This window comes from Bombina bombina, chromosome 4, assembly GCF_027579735.1.
Source record: "Bombina bombina isolate aBomBom1 chromosome 4, aBomBom1.pri, whole genome shotgun sequence".
NCBI classification, from domain to species: Eukaryota; Metazoa; Chordata; class Amphibia; order Anura; family Bombinatoridae; genus Bombina; species Bombina bombina.
In genome coordinates this window covers 847,401,922-847,418,876 of record NC_069502.1, presented here as the reverse complement: position 1 = coordinate 847,418,876, position 16,955 = coordinate 847,401,922, and the positions used below count along the sequence as shown (strand labels likewise).

The 16,955-nt window shown below is 39.2% G+C and overlaps 1 protein-coding gene across 1 annotated transcript in view; it reads left to right on the top strand.

The window, feature by feature from the left end:
• The window catches only part of LOC128657974 (uncharacterized), a 285,898-nt gene that overhangs the window by 176,356 nt on the left and 92,587 nt on the right, over nt 1-16,955 (top strand). Inside the window, exons 12-17 of the mRNA XM_053712413.1 lie at nt 5,696-5,803; nt 7,261-7,320; nt 7,496-7,643; nt 8,955-9,053; nt 9,272-9,358; nt 16,660-16,758. Coding sequence (XP_053568388.1) covers nt 5,696-5,803; nt 7,261-7,320; nt 7,496-7,643; nt 8,955-9,053; nt 9,272-9,358; nt 16,660-16,758 — 601 coding nt within the window. The remainder of the gene's footprint in view (nt 1-5,695; nt 5,804-7,260; nt 7,321-7,495; nt 7,644-8,954; nt 9,054-9,271; nt 9,359-16,659; nt 16,759-16,955) is intronic.

Genomic DNA, 16,955 nt, shown 5'->3' with positions numbered 1-16,955 from the left:
CCGTTTACATGTATTTTTTATTTTTTTTTGTAGACCACACTTTTATTATGCCCAGCAGTTAAAGGGTTAATTAGGGAGCTTGTAGGGTTAATTTTAGCTTTAGTGTAGTGTAGTAGACAACCCTTTACATATATATATATATATATATATATATATATATATATATATATATATATATATATATATATTTTTTTTTTTTAGTAGACAACCCAAAGTATTGATCTAGGCCCATTTTGGTATATTTCATGCCACCATTTCACCGCCAAATGCGATCAAATAAAAAAAATTGTTCACTTTTTCACAAACTTTAGGTTTCTCACTGAAATTATTTACAAACAGCAAACAACAAAAATGGTTGTAAATAATTCTCTGGGATCCCCTTTGTTCAGAAATAGTAGACATATATGGCTTTGGCATTGCTTTTTGGTAAATAGAAGGCCGCTAAATGCTGCTGTGCACCACACTTGTATTATGCCCAGCAGTGAAGGGGTTAATTAGGTAGCTTGTATGGAGCTTGAAGGGTTAATTTTAGCTTTAGTGTAGAGATCAGCCTCCCACCTGACACATCCCACCCCCTGATCCCTCCCTGAACCCTCTCAAACAGCCCTCCCCACCTCACTATTGTCACCTCCATCTTTAGTACTGGCAGAAAGTCTGCCAGTATAAAAATAAAAGGTTATGTTTTTTTTTTGTTTTAAAATTTTATATTTTCTGCAGTGTAGGATTCCCCCTTACCACCCAACCTCCTCCCTGAGCCCCCCCAAACAGATCTCTAACCCCCCCTCTCACTATTTGCTGCCATTTTAGGTACTGGCAGCTGTCTGCCAGTACCCACTTTTCAATAAAATGGGCCCTTTGTTTATATAAAGTACACTTTTTCTGTAGTGTAGCTGCCCCCCTCAATACTCTACCCCCTCCCAGATCCATTCCCAACATTATTCCCCCTTCTCTCTCCCACCCTCCTCTCCCACCACTTCTCCACCACAGCTGTTGGTGGATCTTATTCGTGGGAGCGAGCACATGCGAGCGCTCCAGCGAGTAAGATCCACCAACGGCCGGATTTCCCAGCGATGGCCCGCCCACCCGCCTCTCTGCAATGGCTACCTCCCACCAACGATCGGCACCATCGCTGGCCAATGCAGAAAGGGACACTGAACCCAAATTTTTTCTTTTGTGATTCAGATAGAGCATGCAATTTTAAGCAACTTTCTATATTACTCCTATTATCAAATTTTCTTTATTCTCTTGGTATGTTTATTTGAAAAGCAAGAAAGTTTAGATGCCGTCCCATTTTTGGTGAACAACCTGGGTTGTCCTTGCTGATTGGACAGCACCAATTAACAAGTGCTGTCCATGGATCTGAACCAAAAACGTGCTGGCTCCTTAGCTTAGATGCCCTCTTTTTCAAATAAAGATAGCAAGAGAACAAAGAAAAATTGATAATAGGAGTACATTAGAAAATTGCTTAATATTGTATGCTCTATCTGAATCGTAAAATAAAAAAATTGGTCTGTGTCCCTTTAAGAAAGGGTATTGCAGAATGCCTCAATATTGAGGCATCACTGCAATTCCCTAAAAGCGCCTGGAAGCGATCATGATCGCTTCCACCGCTTGAAACCACTGAGGACGTACAGGGTACGTCCTTGGTCATTAACTGACACTTTTTGTAGGACAGACCCTGTACGTCCTTGGTCCTTAAGGGGTTAATGTAACTGCCTAATTTAAAATTGATTTTTATTTAAAAATAACCTGCAGAAACATTTTCACTAAAAAAACCTCATTGCAGAAAGTGAAAAAAGTTCTTCCTCTGTGGTGCTTCGTTCTCTTAGTATCCCTTGTACAAAAATGAATACGCACATATGATACACTAGTGGGAGCGGCTGCTAATTGGTGCCTGCACACATTTGTCTCTTGTGATTGGCTATATAGATATTTTCAGCTTCCTGTCAGTAGTGCAATGCTGTCCCTTCCGCAATGGATAACAAGAGAATGAAGAAAATTTGATAATAGAATTAAATTGGAAAGTTGTCTAAAATTGTATGTTCTATCTGAATCATAAAAGAACATTTTGCGGTTTGCTATCCATTTAAGCAGCCTCACATATGCCTAGATTACGAGTTCTGCGTTAGCTTTAAAAAGCAGCGTTAGGGGGTCCTAACGCTGCTTTTTATCTAAAGCTGGTATTACGAGTCAGGCAGGAAAGGGTCAACCGCTCACTTTTTTTCTGCGACTCGAGGCTACCGCAAATCCCCTTATGTCAATTGCGTATCCTATCTTTTCTATGGGATTTGCCTAACGCTGGTATTACGAGTCTTGGAGAAAGTGAGCGGTAGAGCCTCTACCTCCAAGACTCCAACCGCAAAAAAAATTCAGTAGTTAAGAGTTTTATGGGCTAACGCCAGAACATAAAGCTCTTAACTACAGTGCTACAAAGTACACTAACACCCATAAACTACCTATGAACCCCTAAACCGAGGCCCCCCCCACATCGCAAACCCTATAATAAAAATATTTAACCCCTAATCTTCCGACCGGACACCGCCGCCACCTACATTATAGCTATGAACCCCTAATCTGCTGCCCCTAACATCGCCGACACCTATATTATATTTATTAACCCCTAATCTGCCGCCCCCAACGTCACTGCAACCTACCTACACTTATTAACCCCTAATCTGCTAACCGGACATCGCCGCCAATATAATAAAAGTATTAACCCCTAAACCGTCGCACTCCCGCCTCGCAAACACTATAATAAATTTTATTAACCCCTAATCTGCCCTCCCTAACATCGCCGCCACCTACCTACAATTATTAACCCCTAATCTGCCGTCCCCAACGTCGCCGCTACTATAATAAAGTTATTAACCCCTAAGCCTAACCCTAACACCCCCCCTAAGTTAAATATAATTTAAATTAAACGAATTAAAATTACTATCATTAAATAAATTATTCATATTTAAAACTAAATACTTACCTGTAAAATAAACCCTAATATAGCTACAATATAACTAATAGTTACATTGTAGCTATTTTAGGATTTATATTTATTTTACAGGCAACTAAAATACAATTCAATAAACTAAAATATAATACAAAAACAAACTAAATTACAAAAAATAAAAAAATATTACAAGAATTTTAAACTAATTACACCTAATCTAAGCCCCCTAATAAAATAAAAAAGCCCCCCAAAATAATAAAATTCCCTAAACTAAATTACAAAGTAATCAGCTCTTTTACCAGCCCTTAAAAGGGCTTTTTGCGGGGCATTGCCCCAAAGTAATCAGCTCTTTTACCTGTAAAAAAAAAATACAATCCCCCCCAACATTACAACCCACCACCCACACACCCCTACTCTAAAACCACCCGATCCCCCTTAAATAAACCTAACACTACCCCCCTGAAGATCACCCTACCTTGAGCCGTCTTCAGCCAGCCGGCCACCGATGGGCCAGAAGTGGACATCCGGAGCGGCAGAAGTCTTCATCTGATCGGGGCAGAAGAGGTCCTCCAAGCGGCAGATGTCTTCATCCAAGCGGCATCTTCTATCTTCAATCAACCGGAGCAGAGCGGAGCCATCTTGAATCCAGCCGACGCGGGGCCATCCTCTTCTTCCGATGTCCTAAGGCCGAATGAAGGTTCCTTTAAATGACGTCATCCAAGATGGCGTCCCTTGAATTCCGATTGGCTGATAGGATTCTATCAGCCAATCGGAATTAAGGTAGGAAAAATCTGATTGGTTGATGTAATTAAGAAAACGCTCCCAAGCCGTGTCATAGGGAGCTGAGACGCTCAGACGCTTGCTCTTCTCACTCCCAGCATTACCAGCAAGCTGGAAGCGCTGGGACTAACGTCATCTGAGCGTTTAGCGAACGCCCAGCACCTCGCTTGGAAGCCTTCCCCGAACGCTCCAAGCGAGGCTGGGCTCGCTGGAGGCGCTTGCCGAGTGCGGCTATAATGTGTATGCATTTGTGATGGCTGTCACATGATACAGGGGCAGTTGCATTGTCTGTTTATCATAATTATGCAAATCTACTGTATTTACTGGCCTTTTAATTTTAAAGGGACACTCAAGTCAAAATAAACTTTTATGATTCAGATAGAGCATGCAGTTTTAAGACACTTTTCAATTTACTTCCATTATCAAATTTTGCACAATCTTTTTATATACACTCTTTCTGGGGAACAAGATCCTACTGAGCATGTGCACAAGCTCACAGGGTATACGTATACTAGTCTGTGATTGGCTGATGCCTGTTGCATGATACAGGGGGCGGCAAAATGAGAGGAAAAAAATTAATTTGTCAGTAAAAAATTACTGCTTATTTGAAATTCAGAGTAGGTGTTATTGCCTTGTCTTTTTATAACACACTTGTTAATTATGTAATTATGCTGCATTGAGTGGTCCTTTAAATAAATGTTTCACAGGGGAGTTCTGCTCATTGCTATAGAGGTTGCTAGGCAGTAGGTTCTTATTTCCACATGTGGTGGGAGTGTACAAAGGTAAGCAAAATATGGCAGGAACTGTCTAAACTGTTGAGTAAGGTGCTAAATGAGCAGATTTCTCTCACCCCGGCTCAAGCATTATTACACGAAAGCATCTCTGGATTCAATGCACACATAAATATGTTTATTAGAATTCTTTGTACTATAACCAGAACAACCATTGCAAAATATTGGAAGACGGAGATACCGTCTTGGGCAGAGGTCCTAACTAGAATCCAGATGACATACTTGATAAATGAGTCAGCAGCAAATGTACAAAACACAGAGTCTCTATTCCAAAAGGTTTGGTTTTATTGGATAATGGGAAACAGTAAGCAGTAATATAGCATGGTGTGTAAAATGGACCTAGAGAATGGGAGATAGTTAATAACACTTTAGGGGGAGAGGTTGAGAGAAAGCAGTTAGGTGGTTGGTGTGGTAAATCATGTTTGTGCGGATCGATATCTGGATGAGCTAGCAACTTTTAGATACCGAAAAGATGAATAGTGCTGTGCCAAAATATAACTCTATAGATGTTCTTGTTTATTTGTTTTGTTGGTTTAATTTGTTTATATGTATTACGTTGACAATTAAGGTTGAAGATGTACTGGGATCTTACCCTCCACATCAATTTACTCCCTAAGATAGACATTAGCCCAATTGTGCAAGTTATGGAGTAAAAAAGAGGGAAACTTTATTGGAAAAAGGTTACTCCTCATTTCATTACGGAGAAGACTGATTCATTAATACAAGATATAAGTTGAAGGGGAAGAATAAACCCCATTGCTAAAGTTTTCGTGTTAAAAATGGAGAGATACCACATATGGACTGTTAAAAGACTTAACTAAAGAGTACTTTACTGGAGTGGACATGCTTATTTCAATAGATCTCTATGTTGAGATGTATATTGTTCCCATAAAGTGAACTGTTTGTGTATTTCCTGTTACTTGTAAAGGAGGAGAGGAGTTAATAAAAAACTATTTCAACTAAATAAATGTTTCACCCCATAATGTCAAACATTCTATATAAAGATTGTCACATTTTATCACGTGTGTAGTATTAGATTGCTCATAAGTGAAATAAACATACTGTATTTAATATCACATAATCATATGTTTTCCATAATAAAAATACAGGGAGAGCTCTGATTATTTCTGATCTCTCACGTTGCCATTTTCCTTTCTTCTTGCAGGTGTAAAATTTATAGCATCAGACTCAGTCACTAACAAAGAACAAGATGAACAAATACAGGAAGCAGATAGCAGAGCAGTTCCTGAGTCAGGCCCTGGGCATCATCTGCCTGCTGACCGGAGAGGTGAGAGCTGCTGGGTAATATCATGTGACACTGGTCCTATTTACTATGCTGCTTCTGATATACCAGACCTATCTTACTAAACATAACTTTACCTCACCCAGAACATCTCACTAACCCTAACTTCAGCTCACCCAGACCATCTCACTAACCCCAACTTCATCTCACCCAGAAGTCTCACTAACCCTTACTTCAGCTCACCCAGACCGTCTCACTAACCCTTACTTCAGCTCACCCAGGCCGTCTGACTAACCCTACTTCAGCTCACCCAGACTGTCTTACTAACCCTAACTTCAGCTCACCCAGACTGTCTTACTAACCCTAACTTCAGCTCACCCAGACCATCTCACTAACCCTAACTTTATCTCGCTCAGACCTTCTGACTAACCCTAACTTCATCTCGCCCAGACCATTTCACTAACCCTAACTTCATCTCACCCAGACCATCTGACTAACCCTAACTTCAGCTCACCCAGACCATCTCACTAACACTAACTTCAGTTCACACAGACCATCTCACTAACCCTAACTTCAGATCACCCAGACCATCTCACTAACTTAATGGGACATTCTACTTGAAAATTGCTATTGTTTAAAAAGATCATCTTTTTATTACTTAGTCACCAGTTTTGCATAATCATCACTGTACTAATATACTTTTTGCTTTATCATTACCTGTATCTAAGCCTCTGCAGACTGCCCCTCATCTCAGTGCTTTTTAAAAACTTGCATTTTCACCAACTAGTGCTGGTCCCTGCATAACTCCACAGGAGAGAGCACACTGTGATCTATATGGCACACATGGACTAAAACTGTCTTGCTTTGAAAAGCTAATAAAAAGCACTGAGATAAGAGTTGACCTGCAGGGGCTTAGAAACAGGCGGAGATTTAGAGGTTTAGTGGTTATAAAGTATATAAATATAACATTGTTGGTTATGCAATGATGGGGAATGGGTAGTAAAGGCGTTATCTATCTTTTTAAATAATAAAAAAATTCAATAGACTGTCCATTTAAGCTCACTCACCTGCACAACCCTCCAACACAAATCCTCCCCCAGCAAAAAACAAACAAACTAATCCTAACATCCAAGACCCCTCCCACAATAAAGAAAAAGCCAACTCATACAAAGCCGTACTACATAACCTCTGTTGCAAAAACTCTCTCCAGAACCTAAAGTCCCCTCTGCATGACCCCAACTACAAAAAAAAATGCTTAATACCTAAGGGACCACATCACCAAAGGAACCTCCTGTCAACCAAGGGCTCAACTTTTTGCCCCCCCCCCCCCATCACACCCGCTCAAATGATCCAGCAATGTCTATATTCCTGAGCTCATATCCTCAGGCTTTAGCAGCTTTTATCTATAGAGGCCCCCCACAATTTTCCACTATATTTTATTTATATGTTTTGTGTTAGTCCAGGCAAATTGAGTCTGATGATCTTTCTCATACATATTATAGGAATACACCATTGTGAAGAAGAGGCCCTCCCACAGCAGCGTTCAACAGCTGAGTGGAGAGGTGAGTACTTCTGGGGAATGGGACAATATACCAGTGTCAGGGCACAGTGACTCACTTTACTGACCCATCTGACCCTGTGTGTATTTCCTACCCTTCTGTCTGTGTCTCTGTATGTTCTCAGTAACCTTACCCTGGCTCTGTCACAGTAAAGTTCTGTGAGTTGTGTGTTTTTCAGGTGCCTATAAAGTGTGATGATGTTGCCGTGTATTTCTCTATGGAGGAGTGGGAGTATATAGAGGGACACAAGGAGCTTTACAAGGACGTCATGATGGAGACTCACCAAGCACTAAGGACTATGGAGATCCCAGGAAATGAGAGCTCAGGTAAAGCTGCATAGTAATAAATATCTCACTCAGGAAATGCACTTACACTACTGATATGACTGACCGTAAATCTACAGTGAATCTGTCACATGTGATCTAATGAGCTGTCTGATTATAAACTAGTTTTATACCTAACAAAAATAATAAAAACACATTTAAAGGGTCAAGAGGAATTACTGTTAATTCAATAACATATTCATTTATACAGGTAGCCCTCAGTTTACGCCGGGGATAGGTTCCAGAAGGAATGGTTGTAAATCGAAACCGTTGTAAATTGAAACCCAGTTTATAATGTAAGTCAATGGGAAGTGAGGGTGCTAGGTTCCAGACCCTTCTCAAAATTGTTATAAGTAACACCTAATACATTATTTTTAAAGCTTTGAAATGAAGATTTTAAATGCTAAACAGCATTATAAACCTAATAAAATAATCACACAACACAGACTTCACTTGCATTTTTCGTCAAACAGTTCTTTCTATGCATTCCAATCTGGACTGATTTATAGACAGGAAGATCTTGTTCCTTTGAAATCTGCTTGATAGCTCAGGTCTGGTTAAACTGATTAATTTCAGCTTGCTTGGCTTTGCTGCAACACAAGCGGACAGCTCCACCTACTGGCTATTTTAATAAATGCACTGCTCAATGCTTTTCAATAGCAGTCACATGACTGGAAAAAAAGGTTGTTATTCTGAAACGGTGTAAATTGAACCGTTGTAAACCGAGGGCCACCTGTATACGTAAATGTGCAAAAAGTCAGATGCTTTATTTTGTTCTTAATTGAATACATTTTAATATTTTTTTTTTTAGATGCAATTTTATTGCTTAAAGGGTCAGTCAACACCCGATGTAACTTAAGGCCGTACCTTAGATCCGGAATAGAAGATGCAGCTACACCGCATCAATGTTGATGAGCACTAACGGTATTGGAGTATTCACCGAAAATACATAGCTTTATTCCTTGAAAATATGGCCGCCAAACTCCCCCCACTATTACGTATGGATGGTTTGCGAGCATGCAGAAGATAATGCCCATTATCAAAACAGAACCATCACCCTTTGAAAAATGAACGAGCATGTTAAGACATTAGAGAAGGGGACGAAGGAGGAGGGGGAGGAGTTTGGCGGCCATATCTTCATGGAATAAACCAATGTATTTTCGTTGATTACTCCAATACTGTTAGAGCTCATCGACATGCAATGTGGTCTAGCTGCATCTTCTTTTCCTGATCTAAGGTATGGCTTTAAGTTGCATCGGGTGTTGACTGTCCCTTTAATATCCATTTAACAAAATTTATTTTATTCTCTATTAGAACAAACAGACCACATTGATGAAAATCTAGACACAGAAGCACATGGAAAACTAGTACAGAATATTCAGCCAGTGGAGACCCCATTAGATATCTCTGCAGGTAACGGGTCTATGGCAGAAGCTACTGTTAATGTTTTCTTCACCATTAATTTATAAACTCAGATTCTAAAATGATGTTAATCCTTTATAATAATTATGTAAATGATGGACCTGAAGACAGACCAATTGCAATCATAAAATTACTATTTTAATCAGATGTGTGTGAGATAACTGCACTTAAATCCATTTTGCCAACAAACTCATTGTATTCTCTATTAGAACTAACGGGTCACAGTGATGAAAATCTAGACACAGGATCACATGCAGAACTTGTACAGAATATTCAGCCATCAGATGTCTCTGCAGGTGAGTGATCTATGGTATAAGCTTCACAATTAGAAAACTCAGATTCTGAAATTATTTCACAGTATGTAAATGATGAGCCTCAGTATACACAGATTGCAATACAGGTACAAATTCTTAAATCTGGAATTCCAAATCCAAACTTATTCTGAAATCCAAACTTTTTAAATATATTTGTTTAAATTAAAGGTACTAAAAATTACAATGTTTTCCAACCTGTAAGTCACAAACTTTTCTACCTCTGTCTTTGGTTTGAGTTTTGTGTTCTAAAATGCAAATAATAGACTATAATTATTTAAAACAACAAATATTACCTTTCTAATTACAGTACTGAGGGTACAATATATACAAAAGTATTAAAAAATTATATAAAACTACTTTAACCTTTTACTGCCGTTATGCCGTTGTATTCCGTCACAACCGCGCTGGGTTTAAACCGTTATGATGGAATACAACGTCATAGCTAACGGCTGTCCTGGAGCCTACTGCGTTTGCAGGATTTGATTGTGGTCTGGAGGGCGTTCCTAGCGTCATATGGACGCCCCCCAGACCCGATCCCATCATTGAAATCGCACGATCGTTTGTACTATTGCGTGATTTCAATTTGTCTACATCGGAACAGTGTTCCAATGTAGACTTTATAACCCGGTCGCGAAAGGGTTAATGTATAAGCTGCGCTATGATATGTAAATATTGCCTTAATATTGTTTAGACTTGGTTCCACCCCCTCTCCAAACTGTTTTATTTTACAGATGCAAATATTCCAAAGTCCAAACTATTCAGAAATCCAAACCTCTTCCTGCATTAAGCAGTTTGGATAAAGGGTTTTCTGCCTGTAATAAAATCTATTTGGTACACAGACATGCCCTGTGTTTCCTTCTCTCTCTCATGCAAATACTTCACACACTCCCTCACTTCTATCACCCTCTGCTTCATGTGATTAGTACATACACCCGCCCTCTATTCTCTCTCACCTTTGCTTTATGCTAATAGAACATATAAATGCCCCTTATTCCCTTCACCTTCTGCTTCATGCTAATAGAACATACACATGCTTCTATTCCCTTCTCTCTCACCTTCTGCATACACATGCCCTCTTTTCCCTTCTCTATCACCTTCTGCTGCATGCTAATAGAACAAACGCCCTCTCTTCTCTCTCACCTTTGCTTTATGGTAATAGAATATAAAAAATGCCCTCTTTTCTCTTCTCTCTCACCTTCTGTTACATGCTAATAGAACATACACATGTCCTCTATTCCCTTCTCTCTCACCTTCTGCTGCCTGCTAATAGAACATACACATGCCCTCTATTCCCTTCTCTCTCACCTTCCTCTGCATGCAAATAGAACATACACATGCCCCCTATTTCCCTCTCTCTCACCTTCTGCTGCATGCTAATAGAACATACACATGCCCCCTATTCCCTTCTCTCTCACCTTCTGCTGCATGCTAATAGAACATACACATATACTCTATTCCCTTCTCTCTCACCTTCTGCTGCATGCTAATAGAACATACACATGCCCCCTATTCCCTTCTCTCTCACCTTCTGTTGCATGCTAATAGAACATACACATATCCTCTATTCCCTTCTCTCTCACCTTCTGCTGCATGCTAATAGAACATACACATGCCCCCTATTCCCTTCTCTCTCACCTTCTGCTGCATGCTAATAGAACATACACATGTCCCCTATTCCCACCTTCTGCTGCATGCTAATAGAACATACACATGTCCCCTATTCCCTTTTCTCACCTTCTGCTGCATGCTAATAGAACATACACATACATACACATGCCCTCTATTATCTTCTTTCTCATTTTAAGGTTCATGTGAATAGTACATACACATGCCCCCTATACCCTTCTCTATCACCTTCTGCTCCATGCTAATAGTACATACACATGCCCTCTATTCTCTCTCACCATATTCTTAGACCCATGTCCCTTCTTCCCTTTTCTCACACTCTAACGTATTGGATACACATGTACCCTCTCTATCCCTTCTCCTGACCCCTAGTTCATTAAATTGTATTCTGAAAACTGTTTTATTGTAAATTCAGGTATTTTGGCTAGTCATAACTTTGTGAGTTAATAATAGGAATAAAAAGGTCAACTGGTACACTACAATATAATTATCCTTTTGAAATGATAACTATTATTTAATCTAAAGATTATCATATGTATATTTAGATAAAATAATTTTTATTAACCACAAACCTCCTCCATATACATCAGGAAAAATGCGTATAGCTTACAATGAGAAAAACATCAAATATTAAAACCCATGGTGTTCTTCACATAAGTGTATTTTAAAAGGACGATGGTTCACATCTAAGAGCAGTTCTCTGAGAAAGGTTTCCCAGAGAACCGCCCACAGTCTTCTTTGTTTTTCTTTTCAATGAGATGTCAACAGTCTATCTGAACTGCTAAAGTTGCGGCAATCCATCTCTAGGTATATGGAGGTTCCTCTCATTTTCAATACTTTTCCCTTGGTTTCTCCTTTTATATATCAGTGAATACGACAGTCTATATTGGAGATACTTAATCCTGGGGGTTAGTATTCTTGTAGCTTTAACAATATTATTCATTTAAGTAAAAACAACTAAACAAAACTCAACAAACCAGGAATCACAAAATATAGAACTAATGGAATCACGGGTACCTGCTGCCCTAATTTCTGTCTATATGGCTATTAGTAGCTCACTCATCAGTTTTCTTTCCCTTTATTGAATAGACTATCATATCAGCTCTCCAGCTCCCTCCTCTAAGGATTCCCTATACCCCCTTCTATCTTGTTCTTGTGTTACCCTTAAGTATTCAATAAAACCAGATCTTCTGGAACATAGGCTCTGTGTCTTGTGCATATGCTGCTGTCTCGTATATCGAGTACACCATCTGTATTCTAGTTAAGACCTCTGTCCATGTCGTTATCTCTTTTTTCCAATATTTAGCTATGGCTATTCTTGTGGTGGTACAGAGAATTCGGATAAAAGTATTTATATGTTTGTTTACTCTTGGAACGGTCTTGTACAATAATGCTTGAGCCGAGGTGAGCGAGATCTGTTCATCTAATAGTGTGCTCAGCAGTAAAGATAGCTCTCGCCATATGTTTTGGACTTTAGGGCAATCCCACCACATGTGGAGGTATGATCCCCTGACCTTACACCCTCTATAGCAAAATTTAGAGCTTCCTGGCACCATATGAGATGTTTTTACTGGTGTCAAATACCACCTAAAGGTAGTCTTCAACACGTTCTCTCTTAGGTCTGCACTAATGAGACCCTTACTAGTATAATGAAATATATTGTTCCAATCGTCAATTGCAAGCTCTTTTGCAATATCTGCCTCCCAGTTTAGTTGCATTGGAGCTTTAGTTATGTGTTTGGTTTCCTGTAACGAAATATATAGTCTAGAGATTGCTTTCTTAGGTCTATTAAGTGCTGTACATAAGTTTTCGAGAATCGTCTGTTGGCTATGTGTCTTGGCCCTCATGATATATGGCCGTATAGCTTTTATAACCTGTAGGTATAAGAACCAATGTACTTGGATAGGCTCTAGTTTTTGTCTAAGTTGCGTGAAGGTTAGTAGTTTGCCCTGTGATTGCATGTCCGCCACCCTATATAAATCTTTATTTTCCCATTTCTTAATATGATATCTGAACTCTTCATTTATTAAATATTTTAGTGGTATTGTTAGAGATTGTGTAGGAAGTAGTTTCCCTCCCTGTTGGATCTTGGCCCATTGTTGTTTGGCAATTTGTGTAGTTTTATTTTGATATATTTTTTGTTCTTTATTATTTGCGATATTCCATATAGTGTCGTCAGGTTCTTCTAGCCCCCTCATAGCTGCCTCAAAGGCAGGCCAGAGAACATCTCTCTGTCGTCTAACAAGCATTGAATTCTGAGCTAGTCTTGCTGCTGTATAGTAGTCCTGTAAATTGGGAGCCCCCCCCCCCCCAATTGTCTATGTTTCGTCAAGATTTGGTGTGGAATCCTCGGGTGTTTATTGTCTCTCAAAAATCTGTGTATGTCTCGTTGGAGGTTGTCTAAATCTAGGCTGTTGACTTTAATTGGAAGGACCCTAAACAAATAAAGAATTCTAGGCAAAATTGTCATCTTGACAGCAGACAATCTCCCATACCAAGAGAATCCCATTCTCCTCCATTTTCCCAAGTCTGATCTAATTACCTTATACAGGGAAGTATAGTTAGCCGCGTATAATTTTGAGGAATGGGTAGACAATTTTATCCCTAGATATTTTAATCCATCTGAAACCCATTTGAAATCAAAATTTGTCTCAATCGCCTTAATGGTGTGTTTTGGTATGGACAGGGGAAGCGCCTCACACTTTTCTACGTTAATTTTATAACCCGATATCTGAGAGAATAGCTGTATAGCGTGATATACATGAGGTAGCGATATCAGTGGCCTTGAGATGGTTAATAGCACATCGTCCGCAAACAGGGTGATTTTATGATGTATCTTCCCTATCTCTAATATATGCTGCCAACGGCTCTATGCACAGCGCGAAAATGAAAGGCGAGAGGGGACATCCTTGCCTCGTACCATTAAGAATACGTATAATCTTTGATTGATGTCCAATTGCTCTGACCTGGGCTATAGGTGTCGAATATAGTCCCCTAATGGCCTTCATGAATCTTCCTTCAAAACCCATTATTGACAGCAGCCCCATCATATATCTCCAATCAACCCGGTCGAATGCCTTCTCCGCATCCAACGAAAGGATCAGAGAAGGCACTCCCCTATCCTGAAGAAAATCTATAACCGACACCATTCTACGAATGTTGTCTGGGGCCTCCCTATCTTTAATAAATCCGACCTGGTCAGGATGTATAACCGAGGGCAGAATATGTTTCAATCTGTTAGCTAATATTTTTGTTACTATCTTGAGATCCTGGTTGATAAGGGGGATCGGTCTATAACTGGCGCATAGGTGGGGGTCCTTCCCCTGTTTTGGAATCACCACTATCCTTGCCTGGAGAAGATCTGTGGGTATCTCCCCCCCTTCCATAATGTGGTTGGCAAACACCACCAAATGAGGAGTTAATATGTCTCTAAAAGCTTTATAATATTCCCCTGGGAACCCATCTGGGCCAGGGGCTTTACCCGGTTTAAGATATTTAATGGCTGTTCGCACCTCTTCATATGTAATTTTAGCATTGAGGGTTTCCCTATCTTTGTCAGATATTGTTTTCAGATTTGCTTTATGTATAAAGGAGTCAAATGTTTTGTCCGTCAAAGGGCTATGCTGTACTCTGGTCCCATCATATAACTCGCTATAAAATTGGGCAAAGGTGTCTACAATTTCCTGCGGATGGGATGTTATATGGCCTTTAGGATTCTGTATGTTTGGTATAGATAGTGCCAGATAACTATCTCTGATTTTCTTCGCTAGATATTTATCTGGCTTGTTTGCAAAGATTAAATAAATTGTTTTCAGTCTGTGTGCCGCTCTTATGGACTGTTCATTTAATATGGATTGCAACCTGTGTTTTTTATTTGTCAGTTCTGTCAGTGTAGCATGTGATTTAGTTATTTTATGTGCCCTCTCTAGTGAATTTATCTCTGAATATAGCTGCTTCAAAAGAAGATCATTTTGTTTCCTAAATGCTGTCTTTTCTTTAATCAGAACTCCCCTGATCACTGCCTTGTGCGCTGCCCACGGTATTATAGGGTTGTCTGTGGAATCTATATTCCTCCAAATTCTTAAGTATTTTCTCTTTAGTGAGCAGATTTTTAATACAGGATGAGTCATATGTCCATGTCTTTATTCTCTTCGGGTCTGACAAATTACCTAGACTGAGTTTAGTGATTGAATGGTCTGACCAAACACAGGGGAGAATATCTATGTGTTGTATTATTGGTTGTAAGATCTGGCTGGAGTATATATAGTCTATCTTCGTGTAGCTGTTGTGTGCTGAGGAGTAAAATGTGGTGTCTCTAGTATTTCCATGTAGTACCCGCCAAGTGTCCTGTAGAGTGTGCTGCTCAAGCATCTCCAGTATGTTCTTAGCTACACCTCTCTGTCTTTGTTTCTTTCTAGATTGCAAATTGGCGAGGTGTTCTGTCAATGATTGTATGTCTACATTAAAGTCTCCTGCCAGAATTATACGTATCTTGGACCAGCCAGTCAGTAGATTGGATATATTATGAAAGAATTTGTCTTGTTGCTCATTAGGAGCGTATACATTGCAAAAGAGTATATCTATTCCCCCTATCTGGCCCAACACCAAGAGGTATCTGCCATCCCTATCTGATATGGTTTCTTTATGTATATAGGGTATGGAGGAGTGTATAAGGATAGAAACTCCTCTTTTTTTGGAGTCTAGTGTGGAGTGGAATTGTATCGGAAAGTCTTTTGCCCAATATTTTGGAATGGTAGAATGAAGGAAGTGTGTCTCTTGGAGGAAAATAACATTAGCTCTCAGGCGTCTATAATTAGTCATAGCTGTGCTTCTTTTTACGTTGGTGTTAAGGCCTCTCGCATTATGCGAGAGCAATATAATTCTAGGTAGCAACATTATTAAAAATATGGGCATATTCTACTCTCTTCCTACAGATAGTTAATCATATGTATATTTAAAGGGACAGTCTACACCAGAATTTTTATTGTTTTAAAATATAGATAATCCCTTTATTACCCATTCCCCAGTTTTTTGCATAACCAACGCAGTTATATTAATATACTTTTAACCTCTGTGATTATCTTGTATCTAAGCCTCTGCAAACTCCCCCTTTATTTCAGTTCTTTTGACAGACTTGCAGTTTAGCCAATCAGTGCCTGCTCCCAGATAACTTCACGTGCACGAGCACAGTGTTATCTATATGAAATACGTGAACTAACACCCTCTAGTGGTGAAAAACTGTTAAAATGCATTCTGAAAAGAGGTGGCCTTCAGGTCTAAGAAATTAGCATATGAACCTCCTAGTTTAAGCTTTCAACTAAGAATACCAAGAGAACAAAGCAAAATTGGTGATAATCATGCCCTATCTGAATCATGAAAGTTTATTTTGGCCTAGACTGTCCCTTTAAGTTCTGAAACATGTTTTGGGATTTAAATGTTTGATACTTATAACTTCAAATTTGCCATTTATTTTAATTATTAAACACATTATCTGAATTTTTAAATCTAATAAAAATGTTTTTAATGTTATCTCAATATGCCCCAAATATTAAGTGTATGGCAATTAAGTTCCCATTACTGTGTTAAGCATTAGTTGCTTTTTGGCTGAAATAAAATCATAAACCATGAAATATTGTCTGCAATAAATGTTCTGACAGATGACATTAATACTGACGTAGATGTAAAAACAGAAGATCTGAAGGTAACGTGTCAGCTGGAAGCTTTAATACAGGAAACGTGTGAAAGTGACATTGAAGGTAAGTGCACGTGTGTGACGCGTCTTCTGTATTTTATTGTCTGTAAGTACTGTACATTATATAACTGGTCAGGGTTTCACCTCTCACTGAGTTCCACAGTTAAATTAACGCCTGATACTCACCGGGTTTTTGTCACATTTCTAGGGTTTGGTTATATCAGTCCTGATCATATAATGACACCCAATCATCCTATACAG